This window comes from Dama dama, chromosome 12, assembly GCF_033118175.1.
Source record: "Dama dama isolate Ldn47 chromosome 12, ASM3311817v1, whole genome shotgun sequence".
In the NCBI taxonomy this organism is placed as follows: Eukaryota; Metazoa; Chordata; class Mammalia; order Artiodactyla; family Cervidae; genus Dama; species Dama dama.
The window spans coordinates 96,184,481-96,203,452 of NC_083692.1; the positions used below are offsets into that span (position 1 = coordinate 96,184,481).

The following is an 18,972-nucleotide window of genomic DNA, read 5'->3' on the forward strand; positions in this document are numbered from 1 at the left end:
TTAGGGAGACAGGACTAGAACTACAGAGAAAACCTTAGTCTAACTGGAAGAGGAACTCCACTCATGGATCACAAGATAAGACTAAATATGAAAATGTGGGCAAATTATGTGATACACTGCTCTTGTGAAATAATTTAATTTTATAATAATGAGCTTCTGAATGTTAAAAATATAAATTAAATAAATCAACATTAACAGCTGCTTAACAGTGATAAAATATACTTTTATTTACTTTGTTGAGTCAGAGGGTCGTAAAAAAAATTATTGCTAAAGTAGATATCAGGCAAACAGAACGGTTCTTTATGAGTCCGGTTACCTTGGAGTTTATTTAAACTAAGAGAAATAGGTCATAAGGTTTTCATGCAATACATACTTCGTTCTTTAAATAACAATTGTGACAAATAACAGAAATTATTAAGGAATGCTGCACTTGTGATCCATACAAAACACCAACATTTTGGGTTGTACACAATTTAAAGAAATGTCCTGAACACTTTTCGAAATACTGTAATAGCCAATACATACAGGCATGCCTTAGGTGGCCACAGGAATGCAGTTTAGAAAATAAAGAAAAAAAATCACACTGGAACTACTTAATTTCTTCAAAACCACCGAGCAAGAAAAGCAACATTGAACTTCCATACTGATTTTATATAATGTCTATACAGTACCTTGACTTAAATCCAAGAGTAAAAGTTAAGACTCGCCTCCTTTATTTTTGGTAAACAACTGCATGGTAAACTTAGATGACTTTTTCCCCTGGATTTTACCTGGGAGTGGCCTTTTTAATTTTTTATTTAAAAGAGGGCAGGTTTGGCACTTTTATACTGATGTCACCAATGTTAATATTTCTTGGGATCTCAGGAAGATTCATATTCTTTACAGCTGATACAGCACGGGCTGGAGCTCCTGCTAAGCCAGCCTGTATACAGAAGCAAATAAAAGAAAAAGAAAATGAACAACTCAGGTGTAGCTCATCAAAAAACACTAAAACTGGAGGACAATGGTAAAAGATTTTCATATAACAAGCTTAGAGACCAGATGGTAGTTGAAATTGGTATGGAATGGTTACTTTGAAATACTAATCTATAAAGAGAAAACAGTTGACACATTAAAAAATACAGTGAATACATGCAATGATAACAATGTAAAGATTTAAATACAAATTAACTTGTACTATGGAAACATCACACAAAATATTTAAATTGCATAGCTAGATCTTCACCTTTATCTTGATTTAACTGACTTATGATATAAACATGAAGCATATTTTATATTACTTTCCTTACTAGACACCTCTTGCAACAACTGTGATAGATTTTGGGTTTTTGCTTTTAAACTGTCATTTATTATTAATATATGCTGTGAAATAAAAATTGAAAGTAATAAATCATGCTTTTTAGTTTCTTAGGGCTAAACCCTTAAAACATTTTAATACAGTACAGCTTTTTAAAATTATTTTTTACAACTGTAGAGGTTCTTCTAAACTTTTCTAGGAAAGTTCTAGAACATTAAAAAACAAAATCAGGCTTTTAAAGTGAAGCCTCAATCCAAAGAGAGTGGTCTGTCAAAAAATGAAACTGTAAGAAGAGGATCAATCCAACCCTTCAATACATTAGTAAAAATATAATGATTAAAAATATTCTGTCATATAAAGTAGATTCAACATATGTTCAGTTTATAATATACAAATTTAGAGAAAGAAATAGCATAAATGTAAAAGGTAGGATATATATGAATACATGAATTTAACAATTTCCTATGCCATTAGTATACAATATATGGCTTTCATCTTAGAAGGACAATTTATATTGTGAAAAATTTTGAGAGAAAACATGCTTAAAATTATAAGAAAAATGCATATACATCACTTTTCTTAAAAAGCTACAATCATCATTATGTTTTTAAGGTTTATTTTATATATTAATTAGATTTCATCAATTTTTATTCAGGTTATATAAAAAAGCCAACAAACATATGGGAATTCAGTACCATACATTATCTTGCACAAAAGCAATTAAATAACAAAAACAAATCTTCCACTTTGCTTAGATTTCATATATGAGACAGTGTCCATGTTATAAGAAATATGAGTTTTAATGTCCCTTTTTGTAATTTAGTTTTTTCTCTAATGTAATCCTACCTCTTTTGTTAATTAAAAAATAATAATAATAAAGCTGTTACCTGAGAAAAATCTTGACTGATACAAAATAGGCCAGTGTAAACTATTAGCTGAATAAAGGATACAAACATTGTTAAGCAATGAAATAAAAGCCATGGATTATCAAGTCAGAATTGGAAATAATAGAAAAATCAGCAAAACAGTATTAATAATATATATGGTCCACACAGGCAATGATAAGGGTGATATGGATGAAAAACTCCATACCCAGTTAAAGACTAATAGGGCCGGAGAATTCAACTTTTATAATTTAATGGAGGTTAGTTGTTTTTGATGTATAACTAAAATTTGAGTGACCTCTACATTTATACCTACCTGAAACAATGCAGTTTTTGTTATACCCCACTCCTCTCCAACTGCCCCCCAAAAGATGTTGGAGATACAGATGAATATTATTTGGGCTTCCCAGGTGGCGTTAGCGGTAAAGAACCCGTCTGCCAATGCAAGAGACATGGGTTTGATCCCTGGGTCGGGAAGATCCCCTGGAGAAGGGCATGGCAGCCCACTCCAGTATTCTTGCCTGGAGAGTCCCGTGGACACAGGAGCCTGGCAGGCTACAGTCCACAGAGTCGCAAAGAGTCAGACACGACTGAGCGACTTAGCACACATGCCAACTTGCTATTTTCAAGCTCAGTGTTTAGCTACCAAAGTTTAGGATGGTTTAGAATCAGAAAAGACTCTAATCCAAACAGCTTTGCCATGTTGTAGGCTTTCTTCCTTTTACTAGAAAGTATACTGTTTTCCGAGGGATCAAAAACTATTTAACAAAATAACAGACAACCTGGAAATAGTTATCATCTTTCCAGGTAAAAAGGTTTTATAATTTTTCTAATTAAATAAGCAACTTGCTCCTATTTCTACTCTGGAATTTATATACCAGGTGCTAGTTATGAGTAGGCTATAGTAAAGCACTGACAAAGTATTTAACTATAAATATTTTAAAAGGCATGGATTATTAGAGGATTTTTATTATTGAGAAAAAGAGAAAAGGTAGGGGTGCATGTGTGTGTATGTGTCCATCTGTTTTACTGGATGCTATGCTTAACATTTATAAGTAGTAAAAATACATTTTTGTAGTATTAAAAGTCATTGTCAAGAAGGTTTCTTCCCCCATAATACCCTGTACCATAAGCAGCTAAACTAGAGAATAAAATTGCATCCTGTTAAATTTCATTAGATTAAGTTGTTTCTTTGTGACCACAGACGGTGTTGACTGTTGGCTGCTAATAAGAATACATAAAGTCAATATAGCAATTGATTTAAATAGCATATATGTGCCAAATTCATATTATGTAAAACCAAAAAGTTTCTAAGTCAACAAACTACAATTCTTCTAAACATAAGCAGCAAGCCATAGACATGCAAAGGGTGGTAACTACTCAGAACACGCAAATGAATTAAGAGAATCAAATTATTTCTCAAGCATGTTCAATACTTCTGTGTAGTATGTCACAAATTTAAATGATAGAAAACTTAAAAATTGTAATGTATACTTCAATTAAGTTTTAATTAAACTAACATTTTAAGAAATCAGATTCTGTAGAATATAAAATGGAAAGAAAAACATGAGAAGGACTGTTGTTCAGTAAGTAGACGCTTAAATGAGCTGTTAATGCACAAAAATTCAGACTTTAAAAAATAATAGACTTCATGTCACTCAGATAGTTAACACCAGAACTGCTATAAACACATTTCAGTTTCAGACTTCCATGAACGTGAAGTCTGAAACATTTTTATTAAAGAATAAAATGTAAAAGAGGTCATTTGCCATTAGAAAATCAGTTTGCCAGCAAAAAGGTATAAAGGAATTTTCATCTGAGCTGAGCTTTTTTAGATATACTCAAAACAAGGTAACATTTACTAACACAATTTTTTTAACACTGAAACTTACAGAAATTAAGTTTACCTGTCTTCTTAGTAGTAAGTACAGTTTAAAATGTAAAAATAAGATCCTTTTGACAGTTCAGCATAGTTCTTATAGATTTAAGATTACACAGTTGACATAAAGCAGAAATAAAAAGAATGAAACCCTACTGGAGAAATAACTTGTTTCCATCTAAGCTGTTATACTCGAGCACCACCATGGCAGGTAAACCGCAGCAACTTCACTAACAAAAACAAATACATGAATCCAAAGCAGTTAAGAGTATGAATCGGATGGAAGAATGAAGTACAGTATATAAAAGAATGATCATGTTTTCTCTCCCATGAGATTAAATAAATTAACAGAATTAAGAGAAAGAAAACAAAATGAAGTCTGCAAGTATACCAAAATGAGGCCAAACAGATAGAAGACTTATACAGACATACTCTCAGAAATTTCAAGCACTTAATCACAAAGATAGTAATGGATGGATATGATTCGTTTTTGATTTTTTTTTAATTGCCAGACCCAAAAATAAACAAAATGTGTGCAAGCAAAACTGAAAAAGCAGCATTATAAAATACATTTCATTCAAAGGATCTGAAGGCTCCCTTTTCCTCATGCAATAAGCGATTAGCTTTCTCCAAGGGAAAAGGAAAGAACCTAGGTATTTACTTCATCTAACACATAAAATATTCTACCATCTTAAGATATTTTTTCAAGCTTGAAATAGACCATAATAAGATGGTAGTTGGAATAATCTTTACATACTAAAACCTTTACCCACCCATCCTGCTGGAAGTTGCTATATGCACAATTCATAATTTTGACCTAACAGCAAAGTGAAAGAACATCAACATTAATAAACACAGTATTAAATGGTTTCAGACTCAAAATCATTAACAAAATAATGGCAGGTTTTGAAAGCATGTTTTGAGCAGAATGGAAAACGTCAATATTTCAATTTTTGAATTTAAGGCAGAATAACTTTTAAACTGGGGACAGGCTTGCTCTTTGCTTTAAAGGCAGTGTTTTAAAACTGCAATTATAAACAGACTAGAAATGCTGCTGACAGCCCTCTAGTGAGCAAGAATGACGGCACTTTGTGAAAATTTTTATCAAAATGAGAATATTTAAAAATTGTAAACCTTTCACGTCTAGCAATTTTATGTAATCTTAAATTATAGTTTTAATTTCTAGCATAGGATTTACCTGTGTGAAATAAATATAGCAGACTGATGTCATTTATGGATTTAAGATAAATAGTTTTGACCATTACATGTGACCTCCTGGGTCTTCACCATAATTCTGAAGGGGAGAGTAACTGGGCATGTCAAGGTAGAGGGGCAGAACCAACTCACAAGCTGACTTTCCAACATCTATATCTGAGGGCCACTTTTCTTGTTCTCTATTCTTTGAAAATAGATACTTGATTTAAAAAAAAAAAAGCAAATCAGTAGTTTTAGTGATAGATGTTATAAGACCCAAGTTACTGATGGTTCTATGCTAGAAAAAACAATTTAACATAAATTAAAGACTGGAATGTAGAAACTGGCAGTGATTTGAGATTAATGGAATAAATGAGACCCATTATGCATTTTCTGTTCCTGGGATACAGTAATACAGATCTGGGCTTCAAAAGTGGTGTCCCCAGCTTCATGACACAAGGCCCACCAACTCAGGATAAGAAATGATAAAACCACCTGTATGATGCTCCTTTCTAAACACATCTAGAAAGCAGTAATTTAGTGTCTAAAAATGGTGCCGAATTATCAGTGGCATTTTTCTAATTACTAAAGTGGCTAACCCAAGTTTATACGTTTTTTCCCTGCATGAGACTCAATAAAGTATTTTCATTTGAAAATTTAAATGGAGGCATATAAACATCTTCATTTTTCCTGAAATGGTTCTGTACAAAAAGTTGTTCATTATCATCTCTACATGGAAATGATTGACAGTAATTCACACAGGTAACTTGTGGTGTGAAAAATTCACAGGAAACAGCAGAGAAAATTTAGTTTTGTAGGGCCAGGAGTCTATTTAAAACATTTCCAATTTTCTCCAACGTGATTTGCAAGAATTTTCAAGGTTTACAATATCTTATTGAGTCATATTATGATATATTTAGATATCAGAAGTTTGCTACAGTAGAAATCCATTTTAGTTTGGTCAATATATTTAATTCCATGTTTTAGAGCATTGAGTTCAATTTTAGAAAATTTCTGATCTTATTTTGCTAGCCACTTTCAATATTCACCTGTCAGTCAAAACTGTAAAAGCAATTCTGTTAAGACTTTGGAACTGAAAACCATTAAGTGGGGGGAAAGGGACTATTTAACAGTCACTGTTGTAAGCCTTTGTGGGTTCCCACTTTGTATCCAAATCTCTAAAGGTTCAGCTTTTGGTTTTTAAATTCAGAGCTTCCAAAACCCAGCAGGAAATTTTATGTTATTAACAGAATCCTAATTCAGAAAAATGAGGGAAAAGTATCTGTGAGAGTTAAATTAAGATTGGTTCTGCCATATGGTGCTCAAAATAAACTCTAATTTATATATACAAAGTAAATTGTCATTTCTACAAATGTGATTTGTCAGTTAAATGACAATGTTTTTAAAAAAAGAACAAAAAATTTAAACTTTCCTTCACAATGCAGGCAGACAAAACAGAACAAACATGACATTAATGATATACTAATAAAATACACTAAGTCCAATAAAAGATGAATAACTACAAGGAGAAACTAGAATGGAAAAGAGCTACAGGGACTATATGGGTTCATTAACACAAATAATTTTTGAGTCTGGCCTAAATAATTAATTGCCTTTGACATCATTTTGCTTTCCCTTTGTTAAAGTACATTTTTCTCAAAGTCAGCAATACCTTGTCTACCTGTCCTGTCTGGGAGATTGAAAGATAAAGGTCTGTAAGAGAGAAGAATGGAAAGAGCTAGAAAGATCAGGATGTTCGGAAAAAAAGAGGACTGACTTTTAAAAAGTAGTGACTAAATCCAGACCCATTTATTCATCTTGAAAATCACATGAAACACACACCTCCCCAACCCCACCCCTCGACCTCCACCCCCAGGGAGTCTTTTCACACCTAGGCAGATCCTGAGTGCCTCTTCCAGCCCCCAAGTCCCAACAACCTCCCAGCGTAAACCCTCCTTTCCCAGGATCCCAATGTTATAGTAAACCGTTCATCTATTAAAGTGGGATAGAGGAAAATCTGTTCAGAGCGTTATCTTTGTTTCTTCTCTTTTCAAAGATCTGAGTGATCTTTGCTTCTACTTGTCTAGGTAATGGGAATTAAACTGGCTCACTTTTGACTGTTACTAGAAATACACTATTTTTAAAATAATAAAATCTTTTTATTTCTGACAAAGTTAAAGGGACCTTGAAACATCCATGTTATATTTTAAAAGCTGTAAAGTAATTACATCCAAGCTTTTTAAACGACACATGATATTCTAAACAATACTTAATTTTTATAATATGATAAATAAGTCTCTTCACCAATCATGGTTTTCTGAACTTTAAGATTTTCTTTGGAAATTTTTGCTTACGTAATACATTTTAACTAAAATTTTGTAAGAGTAAGATTAATAAAAGCTTACAGTTTGCTCACAAATAATTTTTGGATTATTCTGCAGTCATATATTTGGTAGATATAACCAACTTAAATAATATTGAAATGAAATCCATATGAAAATCTTTAACATTTCCCTGTGTCTGGAATAAAGCTGGCAGCCTTCCAAACATATTTAACATATACGAAAATTACTGGAAAATTACACAAAGTCAATGTTGCTTCAACACAATTTCTTAAAATGTGATCAGAACTAAATTATGGCTTCACTATGACTCAAAATTCTATCTTGTGAGTAAAATATTAGCAGACATCACATATAGGGAAATGCTTGATAAACATATAACGTTAGTTTATCCCATCAGATTTAAAACATACTTCTCTGTAAAGAAGAAAAAGAAAAACTAATTCGGCAATAGACAACAATTGATTATACATGTTAAAAAATGATCAGTGGATGAAAAACAGAAGTATTCATTCTCTAGGATTCAAGACCAGTTTTAATAGCACTGTTTCGGTGAAAGGACATTTTTAAAAGTTGTAATATTCTTATAACTATTTCCACTGAAAACATCAATTCTTTATTTTACTGTTCTTTACAGATAAGAAAAATTGGCTTATTAACAAAGTTTTACTGGACAATCAAAAAGCAAATATCCATCATGGAATAATTATAGGTCTCTCATGACTTCTATCAATATTACAGATAGGAAACTAAGGAGGAAAAGGGGTGAAGGGCACCACCAATGGAAAGGAATTAAATACCTGGAAAGGCAAAAATTCCAGACAAGAGGTTGATATGTTTTTACAGATGATTACACAGAATTTATAAATTACCACATATCCACTCATTTTGGACTAAATATTAAGGGACTGCATCATTGTCTGATTCTTAGCATTTAAAATCTATATCCATACAATTTTGCAAAGCAAGATTTAACAGATTACATAAATTATCATTTTAAGACCTTAAAAACTATAGCTTAGAGCTTATAGTAAATCTTTTGCCATATTGATAAATCCATTGCAAGCCAACTCTACTAAACAGTCTGAGCCCTTTTCCTTGTCCTAAATGAAATTTTCTTTATTAATCTAGTTTGTTTTCCCTTTTCAAAAACCAGTATTTTAAAAACTGGTTGTAGAATATATAAAATATATACAATTACTTATAAGAGTCATAATTTTAAGTTCCTCCCCATTTCAAGCCCCTTCTTTGGGAAACCAAGAAGGATGATAAACTGAGATAAGGAGGAATGTAGGACTTATTTTAATTTAAAGTAGACATTGGAAAAGACTTTTATACAAAACTTCAACTGTTTCTAGCTCTCAGATTTCAGATTTATCCACCATCCTGTATTTCATTTAATTACAATGAGCACAGCATTTTGTTAAGCTGATCCTTTAAAGAGCCAACAAGATAAAAATTCTTCACAACTCACCTGTTGTAAATCAATGCTAGCATATTTTTAATATCTCTCTGCTTTTATAGTAATATTTACATTAGATCATCCGAACACCTGTACTAATAATTATAAATAAAATTAGTTTTCTACTCTGAGTTATGACTATAAATATCAAAGGTAAGGGTATCCTCAAACATGGATGGTGCTGAATGAGGTATCAAGACTATTCATCTTTCTAAATTTCTTCTACAGCAGTAAGAAATCACTAAAATAATGCCCACTTGAGTGGTTCAGCTTCAGCGCCTGTTATATTCGGCCTTGTTTTGAGGGAAGCAGCATGCTTAAAGTACATGTGCAGAGCAGAGTTTTACACAAGGCTAGAGTGCTGGTCGGTCCGCATTCCCTCAAACTAACAGCACAGTTAGCTCGTATCCCCACATCTTGCTCTTCTAGAATGCAACAAAAGCCATGACTACATGGGTCATTGCAGGAAATATTTATGATTTAGCTAACGTGTCAGTGACTTTTGACAAGGATCCAGAAATAAAAGATTAGCCGGCTGAATTTCTTTTTTTTCAATGTGCACTCAGGCCTACTAAGCATCTATTATTAATATCACCTCCTTATGAGAATTCCATTTTCTCTCCTTTCCTTTTTCAGAAAGTTTTATAAAACATTAAGTTCATATATCTTTGAAAACCAGTTCTAAGATTTCTTGGATAATTAATGACTAAGAACATAACAAATACTGATTCCATTATTCAAGTAAATAACTTCTTTTTTAAGCAGTAAGAATTGGGAATTTTATTTATTACCCAAAGCAATTATGACTGTGGCTAAAAGAATACACAAAACTATTTGGTGGATAGTGGTCACAGAACATTTAACATACTAAAATGTGTATATTCCATTTATTTTCAAAACCGAATAAGCCTACCAGCTGTACTGAAGGGTGATACTGAAGGACAAACAGTGAAAGCTACAAATCATGCATAATTTATGATCATGCTTACTCCCTTCATTAACTAGAGCACTTTCCATTCTTACCTCAGATTTCTCCAGTTTATTTTGGGCATCAATTTGTGTAACAATCTCATTCATGTTGGTCTCCAATACCATTCCCCCCATCACCATTTCTGCAAGAATATTGTGAACCTAAAGGAAGATAGAATACACATCCATAAAGAAAACTCACTATGTTTCATGATTCCAGTAATTTTTCTTTCAAATACTGCTGTGTCTGTTTTATGAGCTGTAAATAAAAATAATTTGGAGCGAGAGTTCATAATACACTTATGTCACTGCTGTGAAGCCTTAGGTAATTATACAAACCTCTTTAAATCTTAGTTTAATGAGCTGTAAAACAGGGATAATAATAATATCTCCTTCCTAGACTGTTGAGAAGATTAAGTGAGGTCAACCACCATGGACGTGTCCCCAAAATAAATAATCTATAAACATTAGCTACCATGATTATAGTATCAAAATTAAAGCTAAAAAAATGACCTATTGGGGCCTTTTATACCAGATTCTTCATCAATAATTATAAAGTTGTTTTATGCTCAAGGTACTTAATAAGGCTATGTGGCCTTACTACTAGCTCTAGATTTAAAATGAAGTAATTTTTTTTTTTTTATTGTGCCCACTTGCTCAGTCATGTCTGACTCTTTGCAATGCCATGGACTGTAGCCCACCAGGCTCCTCTGTCCATGGAATTTTCCAGGCAAGAATACTGGAGTGGGGTGACATTTCCTACTCCAGGGGATCTTTCAGACCTAGGTATCAAACCACCGTCTCTCCTGTCTCCTGCATTGGCAGGCAGATTATTTGGCACTAATGGTAAAGAACCTGCCTGCCAATGAAGGAGATCCAAGTGACGCAGGTTTGATCCCTAGACTGGGAAGCTTCCTCTGGAGAAGGGCATGGTAGCCCACTCCAGTATCCTTGCCTGGAGAATCCCATGAACAGAGGAGCCTGGCACGCTACAGTCCTACGGTTGCACAGAGTCGGACAAGACTGAAGTGACTTAGCATCCTCGTTAGCATAGTGCTGAGTATTCCCGCCTGTCATGTGGGAGACTGGGATTTGATTCTCTGACAGGGAGGCAACATGCCCTTTTTGAGTTCCTAGTGGCTCAGGTGGTAAAGAGTCTGCTTGTAATGCAGAAGACCGGGGTTCAATCCCTGGGTCAGGAAGAACCCCTGGAGAAGGAATGGCAACTCACTCCAGTACTCTTGCCTGGAAAATCCCATGGATGGAGAAGCCTGGTAGGCTACAGTCCATGGGGTCGCAAAGAATCTGACATGACTGAGCCACTTCACTTACTTTTCTTTCTAGCATAGCACAGCACCACCTGGGAAGTGGTGCTTTTGTTATATTATAGCAAGTGGTGGTTTCTTTATACTATAGGTACTTTAATAATACTTTAGGGCTTCTTTGATACCTCAGTTGATAAAGAGTCCACCTGCAATGCAGGAGACCCTGGTTCAATTCCTGGGTCAGGAAGATCCACTGGAGAAAGGATAGGCTACCCACTCCAGTATTCTTGGGCTTCCCTCGTAGCTTAGCTGGTAAAGAATCCTCTTGCAATGTGGGAGACCTGGGTTTGATCTCAGGGACAATACCCTGGAGAAGGGAAAGGCTACCCACTCCAGTATTCTGGCTAGGAGAATATATAGTCCATGGGGTCACAAAGAGTCGGACATGACTGAGCGACTTTCACTTTCAATAATGCTTTTACCCCAAAGCTCTCTCTACTAATCTAATTACTCACATTTTTCATGATCAAAAACATTACAATGACAAAAATATCATTTTCCATTGGGGAGAAAAACTATAACCCAGGTGTTTTATCATAAGGAATTTACTGAATCAAAAATCACCAATTCAAAGCTGAAGTGGGTGTCAAAGAGCAGTATACTGTGCTACAATATACATTTTTTAAAATAACGTGGCAGCATTAAGAATGGAGACTGTGAAGTTAGATAGGTGTAAATACTGCCTCAATCACTTACTAGCTGTACACCCTTCAGTAGCTACTTGACCTCTCTGTTGCATTATCTGTAAAGCAGAGGTAGAGACAGCATAGGTGCCTCAGAGAGTTATCATAAGGACTAAACAAATTCATGAAAGTACTGTAGCACAGTACCTTACAGGTTTTCTTTTAAAAAAAACTTTTAAAAAGTTAAATATAGAATTAAGCTATTCAATTTTCATTCTTTTAGGATTTCATGCAAATATATTCATGATTTTTAAAATATCTTATCATTATTTACTAATGCTTCATTTTGGAAAGTTGGACACTTCACATTCCAATTCTGAAAAATTCTAGAAATTATTCTTCCTTAACAAACAAAATAAAACCAGAAGCTATAGAAGCTTTAAAAATATCATCACTTTGACTACTATTCTTTCTGTTACTAGATACCATTTATTAAAACTCTGTTTTGATGCTGCTGGACTTGCAGTATCTGATTTAATTCTCACATTAACCTGTTACACTGACAGAATAAGCCAGCTTACTCAAGATACATAAGCTAATATGTAGCAAATTAATGACTCAAACCTAAATCTGAGTGATCCAAGTCCAACACTTTGTTTTCTTCTGTTAACAATAATAAATGAAATAATAAATGAAATAATTCATTCATAATAAGTACAGCAAATTACTTTCTAGTCTTAATCTATGAAAATCCACTTAAAGGTCAAGAAGGTAACTAGGTGATAAAATTACCTCATAATAGCTAATAGGTACTGTATGTGTAAAAAGTGTTCAGAAAGAAAAGTCATGGCAGGGAGAAATATCAATAACCTCAGATATGCAGATGACACCATCCTTATGGCAAAAAATGAAGAGGAACTAAAGAGCTTCTTAATGAAAGTGAAAGAGAAGAATGAAAAAGCTGGCCAAAAACTCAACATTCAAAAAATGAAGATCATGGCATATGGTCCCATCACTTCATGGAAAACAGATGGGGAAAAAATGAAAACAGTGACAGACTTTTATTTTCTTGGGCTCCAAAATCATCGCAGATAGTGAGTGCACCCATGAAATTAAAAGACACTTGCTCCTTGGAAGAAAAGCTATGACCAACCTAGACAGCATATTAAAAAGCAGAGACATTACTTTAGCAACAAAGGTCCATCTAGTCAAAGCTATGGTTTTTCCAGTAGTCATGGATGGATGTCAGAGTTGGACTCTAAAGAAAGCTGAGCACTGAAGAATTGATGCTTTTGAACTGTGGTGTTGGAGAAGACTTTTGGGGGTCCCTTGGACTGAAAGGTGATCAAACCAGTCAATCCTAAAGGAAATCAGTCCTGAATATTCATTGGAATGACTGATGCTGAAACTGAAACTTCAACACTTTGGCCATCTGATGCTAAGAACTGACTCACTGGAAAAGACCCTGATGCTGGGAAAGACTGAGGGCAGGAGGAGATGGGGATGACAGCGGTGGTTGGATGGCATCACTGACATGATAGACATGAGTTTGAGCAGGCTCCGGGAGTTGGTGATGGACAGGGAAGCCTGGCATGCTGCAGTCCATGGGATTGCAAAGAATCGGACAGGACTTAGCGACTGAACTGAACTGAGGGGAAAGAGATTCATTAAAACTTCTGATTTAGGAGTAGAAACTCTTCTCTACTTTGTAAAGCAAATTCTCATGAGATGGCATGACTTGTAACACTGACAGATGTGCAGCAATTCCACCAGCCCCATTTTGCTCAGGCTTTCTTGTGGCTTCATCCCTACACACATTGTTCTCTTGCCTTTCACAACATCTCAGAACACAAGCACTAGATTGGTAGAACTGTAGACTTCAGTAATACTGAAACGTCTGCTAAGATTAGAGGTATCAAAATATGAGCAGCCTACCAGTGTGAGTTGTAAGCAACAAATTCTAAGAATGTATGCAAATTTGTCCTCAAAGTTAAAAAAATTCTTATGAAAGCAAATTTTGATCCAGAAGAGACAGAAAATATGAGCTAAATTCCTAAACATAATCTCAGTCATTATAAAGACAATAAATGCCTAAAGATGGTATTCCCAATGAGGAGGTCCTATAAGTCATGTCGAAATCCAAGGAGATAAATGGCTTGGGAATGAGAACTATCAACTGGGAGGCTACTCCAGGCCTATCCAGGTTGCTGTGGTTCAGTTGCTAAGTCGTGTCCAACTCTTTGCAACCCCATGGACTAAGCGCACCAGCTGTCCAGAGTAAGGTATGGCACATGAGGAGAGGAATTTAGAAGGTGAATACGTCCAGTGACAGAAAGATTCATGTTCCAAGAACTGAAAAGAATTCTGGCAGACTTAGTAAGAGAAAGAGGATAAGCTCTGCTTTCAGCTTAGCCCTAACTCATATGGATGACATATTTTGTTTTACAAGTTTTACTAAAAACAGATTTTTATGGAAATAAAAGGGTAACAATATGCTTATAATACAACTCATCTACTAAACTGCTTTGATGTTCACGTAAAAGCTCAATAAGTTTTCACTCTCTTTTATGAATTTTTTTAAGTGCTTAAAAAGTGGCAAATACCACATTAACGATGTATTTTTGCTTTAAAAAAAAAAAAAAAAACGCCCTATCTACCCAACCACACAGCTTCTTCTGGACATAGACCATAACTTTTAAATTTCATTTTTACTTTTTAAAAAAATCACCATATAAGAAAAACAGAAACATATATAAAAATAGTCTCTACCACCCTCTGATTCTGTTATTAGGTCCCTCTATCCAAAGATAATCATAGTTAATTGTATCTTATATATCCTTCCAGAAAACGGACAGACATACTTGTTATATGTGTGTGCATATGTAATGTACACAAATGAGATTACATTGTACACACTATTCTCATAGTTCTACAAGAAAATAAAGATTGAATTGAAAGTTATAGGCAAGAGAAAATGAGCTTGTCAGTTAATAAAATAATACAAGTTACTGGAGCCAGATACATGCACAAAAATGATCAATGAAACTGTTGGTAAGCGCAAACAAAAATATAAAATTAAAATGGTGAATCTACCATATTATCACACACCTAAAAATGAGAGAAATATACATTCTTCAGGAATACAGGTAAGTTACTAAGTGAACAAATGAGTGGGACAGAACAATATCTATAATATAGTCCCACTGAGGTATACTAAAAAAATTACACACATACACACACTTGGATATACCCAGAAAAATTATGGAAAGGCACATAAATAATTTTAAAAATAAGACTTTATCTTTTAAGAGCTGTTTTACGTTCACAACATATCCCACACTTACAGCCCTGGCCTCTGACAGACATGACCTACTGAGAGTGGCAATTTGTTGAAACTAATGAACCTACACTGACACAAAATCACCCAGACTCACAGTCACCCTCAGAGCTCTCTTCTGCTGTCCTACAGCCAGCACTGTTCTGTCACAGAGAGTACCTGAAATATCCTCTGTGGTCCATGTATTCATCCATCCCCAACCCTGACAACCACCAATCTTTTCAGTATTTGCTTGGCTTTGCCTTTTCCAGATGTCATCCCATCTGGTTGGTTTCCTATACTTAGCAATATGTATTTTAAGGTTCATCAATGTCTTTCATAGTTTGATCACTTGTTTTTAGCACTGAGTAAAATTCCACTGACTGAATATGACACAGCTTGTTTTTCCATTTACCACGGAAGGACATCTCAGTTACTTTCAAGTTTTGCCAACTGTGAAAAGAGCTGCTATAATCACCCATGTGCATGCTATTGTATGGACGCAAGATTTCAACTCTTTGGGGCAAACACCAAGGAGCACGGTTGCTGGATTGTATGATAACAGTACTCTTGCCTGGAAAATCCCATGGACGGAGGAGCCTGGTAGGCTGCAGTCCATGGGATTGCGAAGAGTCAGACATGACTGAGCGACTTCACTTTCACTTTTCACTTTTATGCACTGGAGAAGGAAATGGCAACCCACTCCAGTGTTCTTGCCTGGAGAACCTCAGGGATGGGGTCGCACCAAGTCAGACACAACTGAAGTGACTTAGCAGCAGCAGTAGCAGTACTTTTTTAAAAAGAAATTGCCAAACTAACTTCCATAGTGACTACCATTTTGTATTCCCACCAGAAATGAATGAGAATTCCTGTTGCTCCACATCCTTACCAGAATTTGACGTTATCGGTGTTCTGGACTTTAGCCATTCCAATAGGTGTACAATGTGTTACAAATATTTTTTAATAGATAGTAGTTATCTAAGGAATGGTACTGGAGGATGAGGAAGAAAGGAGACTTACTTTCTTCTATAGTTTTTGTTCATTCGTTTTGAAAACTTTTAACACAAGCATATATTGCTAAAGAAAAAAAAAAAAACAGCTTCCAAAAAGAGTTCGGAGGAACAATATTAAAGGCAACAGCCATGTATGTATTTAAGTAACTTAAGAGGCAACTCAAAAGTGCTGAATATTTGTGAGTGATAAGAGAAGACAGGCATGCCACCTTTTACACTGTTGAACAATAACTCTTTTTATGGGTCAATGAAGAACATGAGACTTCTGCTTAAACCTACTGTAACATAAAAGTTTAAGTGGTCTCTGTATTATTTTATTATTATTTATACAGCATTATAATGTCCACAGTTGGCCTCTAATAAGTACATTTGATAAGTATTAGATGACAACATGACAATACTTTTTTTTCCTTCAAAATCATTTATCTCAATTATCTTAAAATTAAAAACAAAAAAACATGGCATTCTTTTTATACATAACAGTTTACTCCATCAATAAACCACATTTATTAGACATTTATATATAGTGCTACAGACAGCAGCATCTTGGTTGAGTAAAACCTATATAATCATTGGAGAGTAAATGAAGATTAAATCAAACACATTTCACTTTTTAACAATTACAAGTCAACCAGGTAGAAAAAAGCATCTCAAAACAAAGAGATGGAAGGAGGTCGAATTACATAGAGTCCTTTCTATGGATTATCATTTGTTTTCAAAACATAAAAGCTACTTTGCTGTAATTTATGCTAGAAATGAGGTCCTTGGTACTAAATATCTTTTAATTTGACTACACTAATATCTTACTACAGGGGTAGTCAAGTAAAACACGGCATAAACAATATTTCACTTAAGAATGAAGCTAATACATACATATTGATACGGAAGGATCTAAAGAGAGATAAAGACAAAAGCAAGGCATAGAATATTATGTGAAATACAAACATACTTAATCATTCACTGAACCAAGAGAACTATGCATATCTTTGAAAATACATAGAGAGTCCAGAAGCCTACCAAGCCACACTATTAAGAGAAATTACTTCTGGGAGCACCGTGTGGTAGGGGTGAGTTGGTATAAGGAGGGGGATGAGGTAAGAACAACTTTCATGTTTAATCATATAGCCTTCAGTATTATCTGACGTGTTTCTAAAGGAAGGTAAGTATTATTATTTTAATTTTAAAATAATAAAACATATGAATAACACTAATGTTAATGGCTGTCTGTGTGTCTGTGAGAAAAAGACACAGGCAAACAGATATCACACATCTTCCTAAAACAGATATGACACATGAACTACTTGAGGACTGGGGTAAGGAAACAGTTTTCACATAACCCTGCAAAGTGTTACATACTCAATAAATATTCTGTAAAATGTGTTTTGCAAAGAACACCTTCCTCTTCTCCTCTTGCAAAAGGAACAGGAGTTTTGAAAAGGGGTGAAGAGGAGGCAAAGCAGAGTCACAAGTCTACTCTAAAAACTATAAAACTGTTAAGATATGATTTTTTTATTAAGACAGAATAGCCAATTATGATGAAGTGACACATTATTTAAGATATGCTAGGACATTTCCATCTATGTACTTATGTGGGTCATATGCTTGCTAATATGATAATAAAATACTAATACATATATTTGCTTATCAAATTTAAACAATGTACCTAAAGTCATCTATTAATACCTGTATTTACAATTCTGAGTAGTCTAAATAAATCTCACTTCACATTTTGGTATTTCTTCAAATATAAGTACAGCTCAGTTCAGTTCAGGTGCTCAGTCATGTCCAACTCTTTGCGACCTCATGGACACACTAGGCTTCCCTATCCATCACCAACTCCTGGAGCGACTCAAACTCATGTCATTGCATTGGTGACACCATCCAACCATCGTATCCGATGTTGTCCCCTTCTCCTGCTGCCCTCAATCCCTCCCAGCATCTGGGTCTTTTCCAATGAAGTCAGTTCTTCACATCAGGTGGCCAAGTGTTGGAGTTTCAGCTTCAGCATCAGTCCTTCCAATGAATATTCAGGACTGATTTCCTTTAGGATTGACTGGTTTGATCACCTTTCAGTCCAAGAGACTCTCAAGAATCTTCTCCAACACCACAGTTCAAAAGCATCAATTCTTCAGTGCTCAGCTTCCTTTAGGGTCCAACTCTGACATCCATCCGTGACTACTGGAAAAACCATAGCTTTGACTAGATGGACCTTTGTTGGTAAAGTAATGTCTCTGCTTTTTAGTATGCTGTCTAGGTTGGTCATAGCTTTTCCTCCAAGGAGCAAATGTCTTTTAATTTCATGGCTGCAGTCACCATTTGTGGTGATTTTGGAGCCCCAAAAAATAAAGTCTGTCACTGTTTCCCCATCTATTTGCCATGAAGTGATGGGACCAGGTGCCATGATCTTAGTTTTCTAAATGTTGAGTTTTAAGCCAACATTTTCACTCTCCTCTTTCACTTTCATCAAGAGGCTCTTTAGCTCTTCTTTGCTTTCTGCCACAAGGGTGGTGTCACCTGCACATTGAGGTTACTGATACTTCTCCCGGCAATCTTGATTCTAGCTTGTGCTTCATCCAGCCTGGCATTTCACATGATGTACTGTGCATTTAAGTTAAATAAGCAGGGTGACAATATACAGCCTTGACAAATTCCTTTCCCAATCTGGAAT

At 34.8% G+C, this 18,972-nt stretch overlaps 1 protein-coding gene across 1 annotated transcript in view; it reads right to left on the bottom strand.

Annotated features, from left to right (window-relative positions):
• Positions 1–202: 202 nt before the first annotated feature.
• The window catches only part of AP3S1 (adaptor related protein complex 3 subunit sigma 1), a 76,671-nt gene continuing 57,901 nt past the window's right edge, over positions 203–18,972 (bottom strand). The window contains exons 5-6 of the mRNA XM_061158181.1: positions 10,082–10,189; positions 203–922 (exon numbers count right to left, since the gene is read on the bottom strand). Of these exons, the coding sequence (XP_061014164.1) occupies positions 794–922; positions 10,082–10,189 (237 nt within the window). The 3' untranslated portion in view covers positions 203–793. The remainder of the gene's footprint in view (positions 923–10,081; positions 10,190–18,972) is intronic.